This window comes from Typha angustifolia, chromosome 13 (assembly GCF_048772165.1).
Source record: "Typha angustifolia cultivar Huaian chromosome 13, ASM4877216v1, whole genome shotgun sequence".
NCBI classification, from domain to species: Eukaryota; Viridiplantae; Streptophyta; class Magnoliopsida; order Poales; family Typhaceae; genus Typha; species Typha angustifolia.
In genome coordinates, this window is record NC_133251.1 from 2,439,597 (window position 1) to 2,457,328 (window position 17,732).

Sequence of the window (17,732 nt, forward strand, 5' to 3'; positions counted from 1 at the left end):
TCGTGTTGAGAAACTTATGTCCACAAATACAACCACCTATGGGCTAATGCTAATGCTAATGCATCTTGTTGGTTTCACCATCTAGTGGATTAAAATCGAGATATAAGTGATGTAATCTATTCTAATAACCCAGGTCGGAGAGGATCCAGACAGACCACAGCCGTACTTTAGAGAACAATGGACCGTTAGCGACGCCGATACCATGCTAGACGCATTGCACGATACGGTCATTCACACATAAATTACACTCCATGAAACACCATCTCCATTCTCCTCCCACACTCCCTTCTATACTCTCCCTGTATAAATGCAGACCATCCTCCCTAATCCTCCAAACTGGAAGTTAACAGCATTCACCACCCATGGCATCACATTCTACCCTCCCTGCACTCTTGACCATCGCCATCACCATAACACTGCTACTAACTTCTCTTCCCTGCGCCCATCTTTCGCCGTTATCCAACGCTGTCAGCTGCAGCACCAGTCTCCTCGTCCTTCTCCCATGCATGCCTTTCGCTCAGGGGGCGGCAACCTCACCGCCAGACCAATGCTGCGATAACCTGGCTGACGTCCTTCGCGATCAGCCTGGATGTGTCTGCTCCATGCTCAACCGTTCGAGCTTGCTGCCCATAAATCACTCTCTCGTGGTTGAGCTCCCGCGCCTCTGCCGCATCAATCTCACGGCAGATGCGGACGCCTGTCCAGGTGTTTTCGAAGAGCTTACTTTAAATTCTTCTAAACCTATATACACACCTATACAACAGAGAGACAGATTGAAATAACCAATACCTCTTATATTGGTTTTCCCCTGCTTACAGGACTGTCTTTACCACCGTCAGCATCACCAGGGGCATTTGGACTTGCAGGGCCAAATGTAACTTCTGCTGCAGGTTAGTTTGATTAAATGACCACTCACACAGCAACTTTGTGTGATGTACTCTATCAGCAAACTTTTTCTTGAATTGCAAATCCCTGGCTCTTTCAGTTCCGCCAGTAATGGAATCGCCACCACCTCCACCGAGGACCAACAACCTGCTGCTTGGGCTAAACTGGGGAGGAAAGCTTCGAGTAGAAGGAACTTCCCTGGCCTTGGCTATTGCGGCACAAATGTTGGCAGTAGGTCTTCACTAAAGCTAGCTACAAGTTTTTGTCATCTTACTTGCTCTGAAATGCACTTTGTTAGCAGTATGTGTGATGCAAATCATCAAGTAAAAGTTGCCTCTGTTAGCATGGACACAGAAAGATAGCTCTATTTTATAATCAAAAAGATTTGTTCCTCACCAAAATTTATTGCAAGTAAATTACATGAGATCAAACTCAAACTTAGCTAAAACTCTTTTACATCATCTAAGCTCAAGAGGTAGGTAACCAAGCCAACAACAGGGATGAATCTCACAACATTTACAATTTCTCTGTCTTGTTTCTTTACGTTTTGAAGATTGTCACCTATCAACCAAGGCTGGAATATGCTGTAAAGGAACATGTCCCATAAAAAAGCATAAGCCAGCCTATCTGATCCAATGTAACTTCCCAAAAATTGCCATCGGTCGGCAAGACCTCCAAAATCACCATCACTACGGCCGTAAAGAGCCCATAGTGTTGATACACAGCAGACCAAACCACCAATTATACCTACGATTGATGCTCCTCTTACCATCAGTGAACCCAATTGAGATGTTTTTGAGGGAGAGCACTCCACATCTGTGTCATTAAGTCGGATTGCCATGTAGGGTATTAAGAAAGCTGAGCAGGACATTCCAGAAAGAAAAGAAAACTGATTGTCAGAGAAAAGATTTGATCATAAAGTACTGCTAGAAGTGGTTTTCTCATTAAGTAAGTAAGCTTTCAGTTTCAAAGTAGAGCATACTATTTGTGAGAAACATCTGAAAGCCCCACAAGAGGTCCAATGATCCTTTGAATCTTTCTCTTCGGCAATCAGTAAACAGTAATGGAGCAAACAAAAATGTCCATCCAATGACAAAATTGAATAGTCCTTCAGCCATCTACAAAAGCAGCAGACCACCGGGGCCAGAGACTATCAAGTTAGCAAATACATGTTTTAGAGGCAGAAAGAAGGGTAAAATATCTCTAGGAGAGCTGGTTAGCGTCTTACAGGGTGAAGTACCGGCGCTTCTATCACATGAATGCCACCTATACTGCCAGCAAATTAATGAACCAACTAAATTAGTGATACATCGAACATAAAGTATGTCTTTTAAGCAAGCATGGTGATTTGATACTCCGGTGAACTAAGATGGTGAATAACTAATGTTTCTATATCAAGCAATGCAATTCTAAGACAACATTACTTCTAGAAAGTAGGTGAGTACAATGTAACCCTGGATTCAATAGAGAGAAAAAATAAATAAATATGGATAGAACCACATTTCTCTGCTGAGGAGATTACCATACGAAGTTTAAGTTCCATGATATAAAGCTACAGCATGTTTGGAGGTGATCTGTGAATATGTAATAGGTTATTGCTATCATTGATTCTAAAGCTTTTGATTAGTTTGCTCTTGTGCTCTTGATGCAATCTATGAGTTATCTACAGGGTGCATCAGTTTTATGAATTTGTCCACTTACTTTTTGGGAATTATGTTGTCCAGATAAGAGGGTGATGGGAAGAAGCATACTTAAGGAGGATGTGGGTACAAAGGAAGGAGTAGAAAGTGGTGTTCCTCTCGCTGTTTCCACAAAGTATTTAAGAAATCAGCCACTAGGTGCAGTAATGTTGTCAGAAAGCATTAAGACACAGTTGAGTAGAAATCTAAAATCAAAATTTCTTGCATGTAAAACAAATGTATCTGTCTTAACAGATAAAATGACATTTAATCAAGATACAAGAGAATTAGGAGATTCGGTAATGGTCATTACGCCAGGAGATTGAGAAAACCTGCAGAAACTTCTATAACTTGCATGCTTGCCGAAAATGATTTTTTTTACAACAGAATCGACCATAAATCTGATAAAGTGAAATTATTGGTACAAGAAGAATTTGAGTCACTGGAAAAAAAAAATTCTGAGCTAATTTTGATTAAGGCAACGTGAAATTATAGTTTAGACAGAAAAACTGGAAAAAGACTCACCAGAGTTTAATAAGGGCAAGACAAAGAAGAAATTCAGGGACAAACCCAAGAGGTCACTGACTGTGCTGGACTTTATAGCCCACACTGGATCACCCTGCTCACAGGTCAAGTAACCAGAGTCAAACTATATATATGGAGATCTTATGTTGCTATATAACAATGACATCACAAAAGATCTGATCTTTATACTCTAACACTCTCCCTCGTGTTTGAGCTCAAGATTTCAACTAAGCCCAAGATTCGTCTTTGAGAGGAATTAAATTCCTATAAAGCCTTAGGTTTCACGTCTAAGCACCATTTCATCAAACATCTGAAAGGCAACGAAACTACAACATAAACCAAGACAAGGGGAACAAAAACAAACCGGAGCATAGGGGAGAAGGAAAAGCCAGAGAATGTAAGCAGCCTCGGCAGCCCAAAGCGCAGCCTGGAGCCCTCTTTTCAGCGTCGCGTCCTCGGCCTCCGAGGCTTCGACGCCTCTCTTGGCGCGGCAAAGCAAACGACCGCCTCTCAGACGCAAAAGGTGCCTTCCTGCAGTCATCTTTGCCCAATTCATTTCACTTCTTGATGCCGCCCCATTGCATTTGTGGGGAATAGAATGGATTCGAGGAGGAGAGATAGAAGGAAGAGATACGCGAGAGACCCAAGTGCTGCTGCTGCTGCTGCTGCTCAACAGCAATCTCCAAGCCATTGGTGAAACCGAGATTGCTATCGGAATCGGGAGGGCGAGCTCTGTTCGCTTTGATAAACAACTTTGTGGCAGCGATTGGTGTTACGTCCACCCCTTCCTAATTTCTCATAGTACCATGGGTTGGATCTTTCCGGAGTATGAACCCGAATCCGAATCCGTATCCGTATCCGTATCCGAATCTTCCCATCATATTCTTATATTCTTCTTCATCTTCTTGTTCTTCTTCTTCTTCCTATATCTATCACGCTTTGAGTTAAGACTTGGATAGGTTGTTACGTGGTTACACGAAAAGGAAATCCAACCACAAGTCAAAGTAGATCGTAGAGAACTAGCTAGATACATATCCTCTACTACAATGGGAGGATCGAATAGTATATAGTCCTAGCCAGCTAACAACTCCTTTGCAGCATGAGGAGGTCATCACCACGCTATACATATATATCCATTCCTCTAGGCTCTTCAGTGCAGCAACTATATATTAGAAAGCCAACAAAAATTATCTCTTGTAATCAAGCCTACTTCTTCTTTGCTTCTGCAGGCGAGGGAACTAATTTGGTGGACAGGAGCTTGAAAGTAGTGTTTGATCTGGGTGAGTTATATCCTTGCCATGCTCTTTTGTCAAGTGAAGAGTCCTTATGCATGGTTTCGACCTTGCCTTCGTTGTCTGTTCGACCTTGGATTTCCTGAACCCTAGCTTGCCAGGAAAACCGATCGACTTAGGAAGGGTTTAATTTCCTTTTAGCTCTTTCTGTAGTAGTGGGGTGAGGTAGAGAAGTAGATGAGTGAAATCATATAGAACATATTAGTATATATATGCTTGTATGATCTTTTGATCTTTTTCTTTTCTTTTTTCTTTTTTTGGAGATAGAAAGATACTTTCCAGTAGATGATCGAGAAAGAAAGAAGAATTGATATCACTTCATGAATCTTCTCAAAAGAAGGGGAAAAATGAAAGAGAAAGAATCCATGAAGATGAACTGATATATATATATATGCATGCTTAGATCTAGAGTACAAGTTTATCTTACAACTAATTAATGAAGGACCCAAGATCGTCATAACTGAACTAAAGTTTTCTTTTTCAAACTTTGAGCAAGCCAACAAGCTTCAGGTAGTGAATTTTAATTCATAAAATAACACTTCAAGGGTTAGTTGAACCTATGTTGTTAGTTAACAACGTTCCAGTTAACCACCAGTTCCTCTCTCTCTCTCTCTCTCTCTCTAACCTCAAAACACTAGGTATATATGTCAGCTTGGATGGATCTCCTGTCGAGGTCTCTGTCTTAGGTACTGACAAGTCTAATAAAACAATAAAATGGTTAATTACGTGCCATTGCAAATGCCTGCAATGATGCAATAAGGTCCAGGTGCATGTCTGCATGTCACTTCCAACTCTATGTAGGTCTCTCTCTAACCAAGCATCCTTAATTTTAATATTTGCATGCATGCATGTGTGCTACCTAGGTTTAAACTTAATTCATGAATCCAGAGAACCCTTAAAAGAATTAATCAAGCCGAGACCTTCTCCTCAACTTTTAAAAAAAAAATTTAACTCACGACCATATATATATTGAAATGAACTATTATCCGTAAGTAACATCACGAATTTAAAGCTTGTACTATTTGATTAAATGAGGTGCAGGATTTGTTTCAACGTAAGCAGTCTGTCTCTTTCTACCACTTAAATTTTCAACACTACTCTACATCATTTTCAAGTTCATACGGTTGATCGAAAAGAAATTCTCATGTGGAACAGATGATGAGATTGTTAATTTGTTAATCATTATCTTTCAGCCAATATTTACAATCGAGATCTTGGATGTAAACTAAGTTCTCTACCTTCTTTTGTCTAGCAACGAAGTTACTAGTTATCTTAATTATCTAGTATAGATTTCATTTAAGGTCGAACGGGCATTGAAGTTGAGGTCTGTACAAAGGACTGTACATTTGACAAGGCCTGGTATGGATAAAGGCACCTTTCTACAAGGTATTAAACGCCATATTTGTTTCTCTCCATGGAGGTACACAACGTTCATTACTTCCTTTTCTTCTTCTTTACACTTGAGTGAATTGCTTCTTCTCCTTCTCTTCTAGTTATTTTACAGCAAGTAAGTTATTTTAGAGATAGAGATCAGATTACATGCATCAGTATCTGTTTCTTATATCTTCTTCTATTTCAATTATCATGAATAAGTCTTTACCGATTAACTACCAGAAAGAAGAATATAGGTAAAACTTAAGGTAATAAGTCTTTGCCGATTCATCTCAAAGTAATAGTTTAGTAAGCATTAGTCGTTAGTTAGCTAGCATTTGCAAGTCGATTAGGAAGTGATCATTTAGGTGGCTCGCCAAAATTTAGTAATTTTTAATAACAAAAGAAAGGTTTTCTGCTCTACAATATATACAATAATATTTTTGCAAAGATTAATTAATGTCATATATCTAATAGCAGTTTTGAAGGATCACATAGAATTTTATAGGGTGATGTGAATTTTGATTGATTAATATCCCTCAGAAGAAGGAAAAGAAAACGATGGTGATAGTCTTAATAGTTTAATGTAAAAGTAAAACCCAATATAGAGAAGAGGATTAGAAAATCTAACTACTAGTCATTAACTTGTAATTCTCCATACCTTGGCTTCTACTTCTTCTTGTAATGCACGCCAAGTCTCAACTACTACTAAACGAGTTTTGATCCAAAACTAGCCCTCATCCAACATTAATATACAATCTCACTTCAAACTTAATAGCAATTGTTAGTTTTGCTATATTAATATCCATGTCAACTAAATACTAAATTTATTAGTGTTTTGCTTAGAAGATGAATCGTTGCCGAGTTCATTATTTTACTTATAAGTTAACCATTATTATTAGCATTTTTATTGTGTACATCTCAAAAAAATAAATAAATAAAGAAAGAAAGAAAAAAGACATGAATTTAAATATCAAATAAAATGTTCCTATGTTCAGCTACTTTTAAAATAAAAGAAAATTTGGTAACACCGTATCATTTAATTAAATTATAATATAGACTCTATATTTTTACTATTTATAAATTAAGTCCTATAATTTAGTGATATGTGTAATAAAATATCACGGATTAAATTTGTAACACCATAAAAATATTATATTAGGTAGAAATATTTTATTTCTAAAATGACTAAAGTGTTATTATTTTTAAAATGATTTAAATGCTTATAGTATGAATTGGTTAAGATTATTTTTCATAATTTTATTATTATAATTAATTTAACTTAGATATTTAGTTAAGTTTAACTAACTGATTTAATGACAAAGTGACAAGTGTTTTGTATCGTAATAGAGTGAGAATATAAGGTATACATTATAATTTTATTAAAAAGCAGAATATTATATTGTAATTTTCTAAATATTTGATACAAAAATATAATTTATTAGCGATTTATTGTCAGGTTAATAATAATAATAATAATAATAATAATAATAATAATAATAATAATAATAATAATAATAATAATAATAATAATAATAAAGTTGTTTATTAAATTTGGGGACGAGGCTAGTTTGGTAAAACAAAAAAAGCTCCTATAAAATATCCAATACGCGGGGAGCTCCGCGAAAGATTCGAGAAGTTGTGACGAGTCAACTTGATACCCTTCACATCTTCTCCTTTGGTCAACCATCTTCTCCTTCTTCTCCTTCTTCTTCTTCTTCTTCCATCTCCAAACCCTAATTCCCGTCGCAGAAATGGACGACGTCAAGGATAAGATGAAGACGTTAATGAAGAAGGTCAACAACCCCTTCTCCTCCTCTTCCTCCTCTTCTTTCAAAGGCCAAGGTAAGGTCTTAGGCTCCTCCGTCAACTCACCCAACCCCCACCCCTCTCGCCTCGTCCCCCCAAATCCCACCCCCAAACGCCCCAATCCCATCCCTCCTGCAGCGCCCAACCCGAGGAGGAGCGAGATCGCGATGCGTGTCGGCGAGTTCCTGGCGGCGGGGCCCGACGAGGCGGCAGTGGAGGTGGTGAGGAAGCTCCTCGGGAATTTAGCGAAGGATCCGGGGAATGAGAAGTTCCGGAGGATTCGGATGGGGAATCCGAAGATTAGGGAGGCGATCGGGGACGGGAAGGGAGGGCTGGAGGTGTTCGAGTGCGTCGGGTTTAGGGTTGGAGAAGAAGGGGGCGAAATTTGGGCGGCGATGGAGAAGCCGAATGAGGAGCAGATTGGGTTGATCAGGGAGGCGCTGTCTTTGTTGGAGAGGTGGAGGTCGGAGGATCCGGAGGAGGAGGCGACAACGCAAAGTGAAGTGGAGGAGAGACAGATCGAGCGGAAGAAGATTGATAGGCAGGTTCGTTGGATAAGATTATTCTCTACTTTGTTCTCATATATATTTTGGCATTCGATGACCGTATTGTTTCTTACTACTTCTATGTAGCTAATGCCTTTGTTGTTTATTGATCTTGTTGATATTAGTTTTATGGTTATCAGGAATTATTCGGGATTACAGATTAACTTCCCGGAATTTATACAGCGTAGTGGATCTGAAATCTTATCTGGCTGTAGATTGAATACAATAGAGCTTTATCTATATTCTTGAATAAAACCATATTGATCAAGTCTTGCCAAGAATTAAAGGCTGGTTATGTGAATTGAAACTTTTGGGGCGGTGAAAATTTCATGGCAGAAGCTATTTTGGGCTTAATTGATAGCTTTTGTAGTTTAAGAATAGATGTGCTAGTTGTTGTGTTATTGAATAGTTAATTAGTTATGCTTCAATCTTCATTGGTCATCTCTACTTTTCCTAAGCTTCATGAAATTCCACTCAACAGTACTAGTAGCCGAGTTTCTTATCGGGACTCCAAATGAACTTCTCCATAGTGGTAGATGTATGACTATAAGAGCAATATAACAAATTAATGATGTATCTTAATAAGGAATATTAACATTTCTGCAGTTAGAATGTAAGGTTCTTCCGTCTGAGTTAGACAGGCTGATGGCTTGTCTAAACATGTTTAGGGTGTAGCTCCTGCTACACATCCCCTGGTATCATGTGTCACGGAGTCGCCTTTCCCAATTAGGTGCCGGAGTTGGCCTTTAGATGGAACAATGGACAGCTCATAGCTCCCGTATGGGCATCGTTGTCCTTTGCTGGACTTGTTTGCGATTGCCATCATTTAAGAGTATTTGTGCAATCCTAGCACTGATCTTAATCGTGACTTTCGGAGGAATTCCATTTCCTGCACAATCTTTTCTTGAGGGGATTCAATTCTCTTTCTAATATAATAAAAGAATGCTAAATATATGTTCATTTTTTTTTATAGTTGGTACTCAACTAGTTTGGCTCAAAAATAAAGATTAACATGAGTATATTGTTAGAATTAGAAATGTATAAAATGCATTTTGGTAAGCACATGATCGTTAGTAATGTACTGTCTAGGTTCTTTGGATAAAGGTTGTCAATAAAGAATATATATTTTCTATGTGAAACTGTCACATGCATCTCTCTGAAGAGTTCTTGGATCACTTGCTACATAGCTACGGTAGATGCCAAAGAGAGTTACAGGACTAGAAGATAAAGATATGGTACCATGCACCAGCATTTATTCTGATGGCTGACTCCTTTCTTTATGTAAGGCATATTGTTCCTAATTCTCAAGCTCATCCTTAGCTGATACTCTGATAGAAGTTCATAATGAGCAGTGCCTAGTGGGATTGCAGCCTAGGATGGCCATGTTCGGCGGCCACTTTGTGGTAGCATGAGCTTAATTTGTCATTGAAGATGGATAACTTAAATACTAAATACCATTAGCTTGCTATTTTTGCTAGCAGATCTTTTCTTTTCCTAGTTTTATATGTTGGTACAAATTATTACAAGGCTGTAATTGATGGCCATTGAAAGAGATATGCTTACCCCATATTTAGATCCCTGAGCCATTCTCCGACTCCTCATCCTTCGGTATTTCCTACAAGATACCATCTTTTCTCTTTCTGGAAAAGGCCTGGCAGAATGAGTTGGCCTTTTACTCTTTCTGAACCAGTAACTTCGCTTCTTCTTCCTTTTCCTTTTTTCCCTATATGCTTCAATTTTGATGAAATTGAAGTTCCGATCGAGTTTTTTCAGCTGCATGCAGCATTCTGTACATTTGACTCTCAACTAATTGTACATATGTATAATTTATAGGTCCGGGTGTTTTTTGCTGTTCCTGAAAGTGTGGCTGCAAGAATTGATCTGCCAGATTCCTTCTATAATTTGTCTGCAGAAGAAGTAAGGAGAGAAGCTGAGCTGAGGAAGAAAAAGTTACAGGAGTCTCAGCTTCTAGTTCCCAAGTCATTTAGGGAGAAGCAGGCATTGGCTGCTCGGAAGAGGTACAAACAAGCAATTATCCGGATCCAATTTCCTGATGGAGTTGTTCTCCAGGCACTGTTTCTTCCTTGGGAGCCAACTGCTGTGCTTTATGAGGTAGTTTCCAAATTCCATATTGGTTGCTTATGTCACAATACAATATATTCTCTAGGTTCCTGTGCTGAAATATAAATCAAACAGTTATCGGTGGATAGTTTCAGGTGATTATAAAATCACAAAGTTAACCACATATTTTTACCGAGTACCTTGTTCAGGATACATGCAACTCAGATCCAGTTTACATAGATTGTTCTTTATATAGCATAAGTACTGAAATGAAGAAAATTTGTATCTGAAATGCATTCACTGACTGTGTATCTGGAAGAGTTATTTTATTCGCAGTTCTTTCAAAGGTCATGCAAATGTCAAAATGATTGAAATCATCACTCTGATCCTCTGACTTTTCATGTTCCTCCTCTGATTTTTAATGCCTGGGCAATCTTTCTGTAATCAAATGCAATTTCTGTTGTGTACTTGGTCCTTTATTGAGTTTTAACTGACAATAAATTTGCTTTGTAGTTTGTGAGTTCTGCTTTAAAGGAGCCTAGTTTGGAATTTGACCTCTTGCATCCAGCTCTGCCGAAGGTACGACTGGTGCCTCGTCATCCAAGAGCAGGAGGAAGAATACCTACACTAGAGGAGGAGGATTTAGTCCCTTCAGCCCTTCTCAGATTTAAACCTTTGGAGACAGATTCCGTTCCTTTCACTGGTCTGGCCAATGGACTTCTTGAAATCATTGAACCGCTTACAAGTGCAACAACTACGTTATAGCCATTACATGGTCATACTTCTGATGAGTTGATACCACCGTTATAATGTTTGCTGTAGCTAATTATTCCAATTGATTTGTTATTGGATTGTGAAGATGAATTGTAATCCAAATCAATCCGCTGTTATGATAACTTGGCTGATTTGAGGATGTTGGTTTTGATGCCGTTTCTTAAAAGCACAGATAACCAACATTCCTTCCCTCCACTGCTTGTAGGCTTAACCTGGGAGTATTAGGGAATTATTGGTTTGAATACTGACAGGTTGATGTGAAGTTGTGAACAGATTATTATTGGATGCCATATTATGGAAAGCTCATTATTGTACTTTGCATCTGATTCCCAGGTGGGCCTTTTAGAAGATAGCAAGGTGGATGGTATATATATGTACATATGAATATGGGACTGCCAAGAGTATTTTGGGACAAGCTGTAGGTTTTGATGTGATCCCGTTGTCTAATGAAATGCATCGGACCACTTGTGACTGAGAGTTGTCATTTTTTAAAGAAGAAAAATGAGGCATCTCGTAATAGATCTAATTAGGTGCAGCCTGGCAGGTGTTAAAGAGACAAAACTATGCTCTCACGTTATACTTAAACATACTCCAACTTGTGTTTAAAGACTTATCTTAATAGCGTGACATGATATGCAACTTGCTTCTTAAAAAGATTTCCTTCTGACAGATCTCATAATAACACAAGCCGCAATTAATTTTCTTTTCCCAAAATAAATGGCATCATAGTACCTCCTCCATTAGGATAGTGTTACCTTAAATTGGATCTATGCAGGTAGTTTATTCGACCAGTATCTTTCTCAGAGGCCCGAGCTGACCTCGCTGCTCCTGTATGCTCGGTTTTTCCATCTCACAGAAATACAAATTTACGACACATGAAAAATTATCAATTATTTTTTGTGATCCCATCCCCTCATCATAACATTCTCTACGTGTAATTCTTTTAGTGTACATCATTTTTTATAAGAGCAATTTATTCAAATAAAAAGACTTAATATTGAAATAAATTGCTCTTATAAAAAATTGCTCTTATATATATTAAGAATTATTATTTGAGACAGCCGTTTTTCAGGTGATACTGAGAGAGTATAATCGTATTGAAATAAGTTTTCGGAGAAAAATATAGTGCAACAGTAGTTTAGTTTGGCCCCCCCCCCCCCCCCCCCCCAATCAAAGCTGCTAACCCTGCGGATAGTACGGACAAAATCCGACAAGACGGATCCGGGTCTCGATTCGGGCACCGGCAGATCTATGTAAAGTTCCTGACCCAACCCGCTGATCGAAGCACCCCCCCCCCCCCCCCCCCCCCGATGCCGTACGAAACAGCGTCGCAGGCCCACTGCAGCGATGCCACGTGCCTCTTTCCTGAACTCTCACCGTACGCTAATTATACTGCTGATTCCAAGTGGCTTCTTTTTGGCTCGTCCGTCCCACCAAAGCAACCAAGCTGAAGCTGAAGCGGCTGGTCTTTTTCATTATTATTATTATTCCGAGAGAGATAAAGAAATTCTCCGAAAAGCCGTCTGGACCAAAAGAAATGCTGGCATGTCTACCCCCTCGTCGAGGGTAAAATAGTCATTTTACCGTCACTTTTATGTGTTTTATTAAAGTTTTAAAGTATTTTTTTATATAATTGTTAGACTATTCAGCAATTTATAACTTTGGATAAACTCAAGGTAAAATTCTTTTACCAATTAAATATGAAGTTAGAAATAAATATACGATAAAGGAGAAGAAAGTCATCCAAATAAACACCATTTAACTTAGAGATATTCAACGATTCCCTAAATCACTGAGTGATCTTTGCAAGTGATAAATAAAATTTCTTGTGGACCTTGGATTTAGAGTTCAATTATTTTGCTTCACGGATGAAAAGAAAGTGCTAACATAATTTGATGAAATAATTAAATTATAAAGTTTGGAAGGATCCTACACAAAATTTTAGCTTAGGGCCCCAAATTTATATCTGCCACGCCAGACCATCTCTTATTATGTTGTATGTGCTACAAATACATAATTCCTCTCTCAATAATGAGAATATCTTTTAAGCCAGACATAAGAATACAAATCCTTCAACAACAACAACAACAAAAAAAGTAGGACATCTACGTAACTGTAACACAAACAGTGAAACATATACGCCATTAAAGTCATGTCACATGTCACACTCCATATTTTTTTTTGTAACTTTGGAACGTGCTTTTTGATGAAGTGGATTAATAATTATTCCAAAGCTAAAGCTACCACTTGCTATATATGTACGCTGTATGCAAGTTGCAACCTCTAAACTTTAATTAATTAATCTTTTTCCTACGTGGTAAGTTTGTAGATATAATCTCACACATGTAAATATTATTCCTCCATGCATGCACAAAGAAGCAAGTGGCGTTTGTTGATGCGTTCTTTTCAGAGCTCTTTTTGGAACCTAATTGTTTAATGCCATGTCTTTATTTGCCACATGTGGAAGAACTAATTAGATTGTATATATTTATTTATGGTGGTGGTGTACTCTTCTTTGCTTAAAGAATAAAAATAAAAGTAATTATAAGTTGGATTCCTCGGTGTCAAATGTAAAATAAATCAAAGGAATAAACTATGGGAGATCACAAGAATGTGTTTAAGTAGTAGTAATAATAATAATTATAATACTGATAACATGAGTGAGTTGTCTACTGTCCTTAGAACTATAAATAATAATAATATTTGAAGTCGTGGGTTCTACTCTCCCCATAATTTATCTAAACTAAAGAAATATGTCATACTATGTTCTCTTATTAGGAAAATAAAATGTACCTAGCTACTTCGTTCTCAACAAGTTGGAAATATATATATATATATATATGGATTAATCTTTTTATCTTATGGGCTTATAGCCAAAAATTTTAATTTCAAGATAGTCGGAGAAAGAACTTGACCTCACTCTCGAAATTCTTAAAAGAGATAGATGCGTTTAAGCTCGTGCTATCCACTTCTTCTGTGATCTTTTCTTTGCATTACAAATCTAAAATTGATAAAGAAAATATTGAAATCCATCGTGCTTATCATCGGTATATGAAACTTTAATTAAATTAATAAATTAAATAAGCCGGCACTCAGATGGACTCTAATTAAATGATTAGTGCAGTCTCTTTTGCTGCACTCTTTTGAGATATATATGTATATATTACCTTCGAGATGTGCAGCCACATCATTCTCTAATATGATATGCGATTTATAAATATAGAGAGAAATGAAGAAATATGTTATAGATTAAATTATTTCAATCATTAAGGTTTAAGAGGAGGTGGGCTTCAAATATGGCTGTCAAAATAATCAAAGCCAGCTCAATAAGACTTAATTAAATTTGGCTCAAAAATAAGTTAAGCTAAGTTTGATTATTAAAATAAGTTTAAAAATAAATTTAAGCCAAGCTTAATCATAAGTAGGCTTGATCAAATACTCGTGATAATTTTTGAACCATCCTGTCACTTAAACCTAATTAGTCACTGTTAGAATTGTTAACTTTTTACTCACTAAATATTAAGAAATAAGAGTATCTTAGTTAGTTATTTGTATGTATTTACCGGCTTTAACAACTATTTTTAAAGAATATTATGTTCTGAAAGTGATATAAAATTTCAGCGGTAATTATGTTAAAAAGTAGTAGAAGAAATGACAGTTAATATAGTTTGCTCCCAATAATTAACGACCATTTCCTAAAAAGATGCGGCTGGGATCGCCGATTACTCGCGCCAGCAATCGCTGTTGCGGTAGGACAACGTGTAGAGCGACCGGGACCAGCCGGTTAATCGTCAGGTGCCGGGCGCGGGGCCCACTAAATCTAACGGCGCAGGGCCAGCTCACGTGGGCCCGTGCTGAGGATTACTTAATTATGGCCGATGAGAGAGAGATTAGAGGCGGCTTATTATTCTTGCAAGAGAAGAAATTAGAGAGAAGAGAGAGAGAGAGAGATTGTCGAGGAAAGAGGCGGCCTTTGTTTGAGAAGAACAGGGAAGAGATCTTGGAGTAGAGTTTACTTCTTTTATTTTCTTTTTCCTTTTTTGGGGGGATGGAGATGGACTTTTTGGGAATAAATGGGAAGGATGGATACGATGGCAGAGTCAGCATGCAGGAAGCAGGTAGGCACTAATTAGTTTCTTGATCGGAAGAAGAGTTTATTTGACTCTTTTTTTTTGGTTTAATCCGATAGATCGATTCCTTCTTTCTTTCTTTTACTTGGATGTTGCGGAAATTAGTCGCAAACTAGTTCATGGTCTCTTGTTGCATGTCTTAAGTCCTATTATAAAGAATTGGCAATGGCGTTATTGTTTCTATATTCCTCTTTCTTTTGTTCTTCTTGGGCTTCAGCTCTCTTCGGAGGTTCCGGTCACAGGGCCCCTCCTCAGCAGCCATTCTTGTCCTTCAAGATGCCGCCGGAAGACAAGGCAAAGAACCTCGCCGTCGATCACTTGTTCTCGTCGAGGTTTAGACCTTTATTATCGACCATGGATGCCTTTGACAAGTCCTCCCCTGTGTTAGCTCCGCAGGTAGATCTGCATAGTTTGTTATGATCATTTCTCTTATTCAGCTAAGATCGATGTCAAACTTGTCAGTCTTGTGTCTCAGAGCTTGCAGAAATCCTTGGGTCTTGATAGACAAGAACAAATTATCCAGCAATACGCCATGCGAGCTTATCAGTCTCAATGCACCGATTCTTTTGGTTCTTCTCCGAACGGCGCAAGAATTTTTCCGACGGTCTCTCGTCATCCCCTTCCTATTGCCAGTAGGAGGCCGTTCTTCGACGTGGCTATGGCATCCTCAATGCAGCAGCAGCCTTTTGGAGGAGGAATTGCTTTGCACACTGCACCCTTTGCGCAAAGGTAACAAGATTGCTAGCTTTCCTTCCTAATTATCCAAAATACTAATGGAGCATGGCAATGGCATTAATTTCAATCTGATTTCTTTTTGAAAAGGGATGCGACAAAGCCCTCTTCTGCAACCGCGCAGCTGACAGTGTTTTACGCAGGTGCTGTGAATGTGTTCGACGATATTCCAATGAATAAGGTTTGTGTGTATATATATATGTGTGTGTGTGTGTGTGTTATTGTTATACATCGAGTTAAATTTTGAAGATGCTGTTTGCTGAGTGGTGATGATTCTTTTATAGGCTCAAGAAATTATGTTACTGGCAAATAAGGCATCGAGCAAAACTTCAAATGCCGGTAGTTCAAGAAACACACCACTACAATCTCCATCAAAAATGGCAGGTTCCAATGATTCAAATGCAAACCAGACAATATCCCAGAAGCAAAATAGTGCACCTTGCTCAGGGCTTTCTAGTCCGATATCGGTGGCGTCGCTACGGGGAACTCATTCCAGGAGTGCTTCTATCACCAGTGATGACTCTGCAGGGCCAAAGTCTGCAGGTCCACTGGCTCCTACAAACCAATATTTTGATCCTCCAAATACTTACACTTGTCCAGTAGGTGCTACAATGCCAAGAGGTACTTGCCGAGCAACATCCTTATACTTTTCGATTTCTTTCATCTTGTGACGCAAAGGCATCGCCATGGCGTTGCTGTGTTTACTGCAGCTGTACCTCAAGCTAGGAAGGCATCTCTGACTCGATTTCTAGAGAAACGGAAAGAAAGGTAGGGGATTTATGTTCATTTGAAATCTACTTACTTCTCTACTTTATGAATTTGGCACGGCATTGGAGGAATATTTAATCCTAATAGGTTGTTCACCTGTTCAACATACAAGGAAAAGTGCCTATCAATCTTATGATGATGGAGCTTTTACGCTCAGAATTAGCTAACTTTGGTGCTTCCTTTGCAGAGTGATGACCAATGCCATGCCTTATTCTTGTGAGAATAAAACCTTAGGGATTAGTATCAACAAATCTTCCTTGAAGAATATTGCCTCATCAAGCAATGGTGATGAGTTAGCTCATAGTAGGGAGTCCCCAAGTACTAGGCTGGAGATTTAGCTGTTATTTATGCATTCCATTAGTTCATAATGCAACCAGATTCCTGAGCCTGGCTGGTCTTATTGTATATTTGGTTGCATAGAGCTTTGCAAGTGGAGTTTCATGTGTTATGTAAAACTCTACTATTTGTATCCTCCATTTCCCTGTCGTATTGCTGAAACTGTAGTAAATAGTTCTAAATGATGATTATGCCCTGCACTATTCCAAAATATGCAAAATAATATTTTGGGTTTCTTTGCATATGTGAACTTTGAATTTTTTTTTTTGTTTATATTTATGCATAGATTCCTACAAATTCCCCATACATAACCTCCCTCGAATCTTCTTTTTTGGTCTGTAACTATATATTCTTTTTCAGACATTTTATTTTTAAAAAAGGGGTCATTATATAAAGTGACTTAATACATAATATAATTTAAAAAAGTAAAGTTAGGACCATTTGACACAAATCTCACATTTTGATTATAACAGAAAACAACACTTAAAAAAAAAAATCTTAGGGCATAAAGTATTAATATGAAGCACAATCCTAAATGATTCACAAGAGCAAAGTGTGTGAAATTAATTTATGGCTCTGTTGTGATTCAACACAAACTTATAAATTTCAAAAGAGGGAAGAAAGCAATCCTCAATCTATATAACATAGGCATACAATAAAATATAAAAAAAAAACTAAAATAGCTAGAATCCGCAAGGGAACAATGGCTAGGCTCGGATCTAGCAGAATAGATTTGACAGGAGAGCAATGGGAAATAAACATCAATGCTTAGATCTTGTACAAGATGGAAGATGAGTTTGGAGGAGAAATATGAGAAATGGAAAA

At 38.0% G+C, this 17,732-nt stretch overlaps 4 protein-coding genes across 4 annotated transcripts; 3 read left to right on the forward strand and 1 right to left on the reverse strand.

The window, feature by feature from the left end:
* Positions 1-62: 62 nt before the first annotated feature.
* On the forward strand, positions 63-1,234 carry LOC140772920 (non-specific lipid transfer protein GPI-anchored 10-like). Its single transcript, XM_073115181.1, has 3 exons — positions 63-705; positions 819-890; positions 986-1,234. The coding sequence occupies exons 1-3, from the start codon at positions 363-365 to the stop codon at positions 1,129-1,131; spliced, it is 561 nt and encodes a 186-aa protein (XP_072971282.1). The 5' UTR covers positions 63-362; the 3' UTR covers positions 1,132-1,234.
* LOC140775059 (uncharacterized) lies at positions 1,199-4,201 on the reverse strand. Its single transcript, XM_073118302.1, has 7 exons — positions 4,121-4,201; positions 3,724-3,877; positions 3,454-3,620; positions 3,090-3,183; positions 2,114-2,151; positions 1,868-2,003; positions 1,199-1,743 (listed from the first exon to the last, which is right to left on the reverse strand). The coding sequence occupies exons 1-7, from the start codon at positions 4,199-4,201 to the stop codon at positions 1,328-1,330; spliced, it is 1,086 nt and encodes a 361-aa protein (XP_072974403.1). The 3' UTR covers positions 1,199-1,327.
* Positions 4,202-7,335: 3,134 nt separating this feature from the next.
* LOC140774576 (plant UBX domain-containing protein 2) lies at positions 7,336-11,262 on the forward strand. Its single transcript, XM_073117616.1, has 3 exons — positions 7,336-8,106; positions 9,940-10,218; positions 10,681-11,262. Exons 1-3 carry the CDS (start codon positions 7,507-7,509, stop codon positions 10,930-10,932), a joined length of 1,131 nt encoding a protein of 376 aa, XP_072973717.1. The 5' UTR covers positions 7,336-7,506; the 3' UTR covers positions 10,933-11,262.
* A 3,596-nt stretch (positions 11,263-14,858) lies between these two features.
* On the forward strand, positions 14,859-17,117 carry LOC140774362 (protein TIFY 6a-like). Its single transcript, XM_073117330.1, has 7 exons — positions 14,859-15,059; positions 15,289-15,467; positions 15,547-15,800; positions 15,894-15,984; positions 16,088-16,424; positions 16,514-16,571; positions 16,759-17,117. Exons 1-7 carry the CDS (start codon positions 14,990-14,992, stop codon positions 16,907-16,909), a joined length of 1,140 nt encoding a protein of 379 aa, XP_072973431.1. The 5' UTR covers positions 14,859-14,989; the 3' UTR covers positions 16,910-17,117.
* The last annotated feature ends 615 nt before the right edge of the window (positions 17,118-17,732 follow it).

Coding starts and splice junctions, on each gene's coding strand:
- LOC140772920 (XM_073115181.1), top strand. CDS start 363: ATGGCATCACATTCTACCCTCCCTGCACTCTTGACCATCGCCATCACC. Junction 706..818: donor AGATGCGGACGCCTGTCCAG/GTGTTTTCGAAG, acceptor CCCTGCTTACAG/GACTGTCTTTACCACCGTCA. Junction 891..985: donor AAATGTAACTTCTGCTGCAG/GTTAGTTTGATT, acceptor TGGCTCTTTCAG/TTCCGCCAGTAATGGAATCG.
- LOC140775059 (XM_073118302.1), bottom strand. CDS start 4,201: ATGACCTCCTCATGCTGCAAAGGAGTTGTTAGCTGGCTAGGACTATAT. Junction 3,878..4,120: donor CCCATTGTAGTAGAGGATAT/GTATCTAGCTAG, acceptor ATGAGAAATTAG/GAAGGGGTGGACGTAACACC. Junction 2,004..2,113: donor AAGCGCCGGTACTTCACCCT/GTAAGACGCTAA, acceptor CTGCTTTTGTAG/ATGGCTGAAGGACTATTCAA.
- LOC140774576 (XM_073117616.1), top strand. CDS start 7,507: ATGGACGACGTCAAGGATAAGATGAAGACGTTAATGAAGAAGGTCAAC. Junction 8,107..9,939: donor GGAAGAAGATTGATAGGCAG/GTTCGTTGGATA, acceptor TATAATTTATAG/GTCCGGGTGTTTTTTGCTGT. Junction 10,219..10,680: donor CAACTGCTGTGCTTTATGAG/GTAGTTTCCAAA, acceptor TTTGCTTTGTAG/TTTGTGAGTTCTGCTTTAAA.
- LOC140774362 (XM_073117330.1), top strand. CDS start 14,990: ATGGAGATGGACTTTTTGGGAATAAATGGGAAGGATGGATACGATGGC. Junction 15,801..15,893: donor ACTGCACCCTTTGCGCAAAG/GTAACAAGATTG, acceptor CTTTTTGAAAAG/GGATGCGACAAAGCCCTCTT. Junction 15,985..16,087: donor ACGATATTCCAATGAATAAG/GTTTGTGTGTAT, acceptor ATTCTTTTATAG/GCTCAAGAAATTATGTTACT.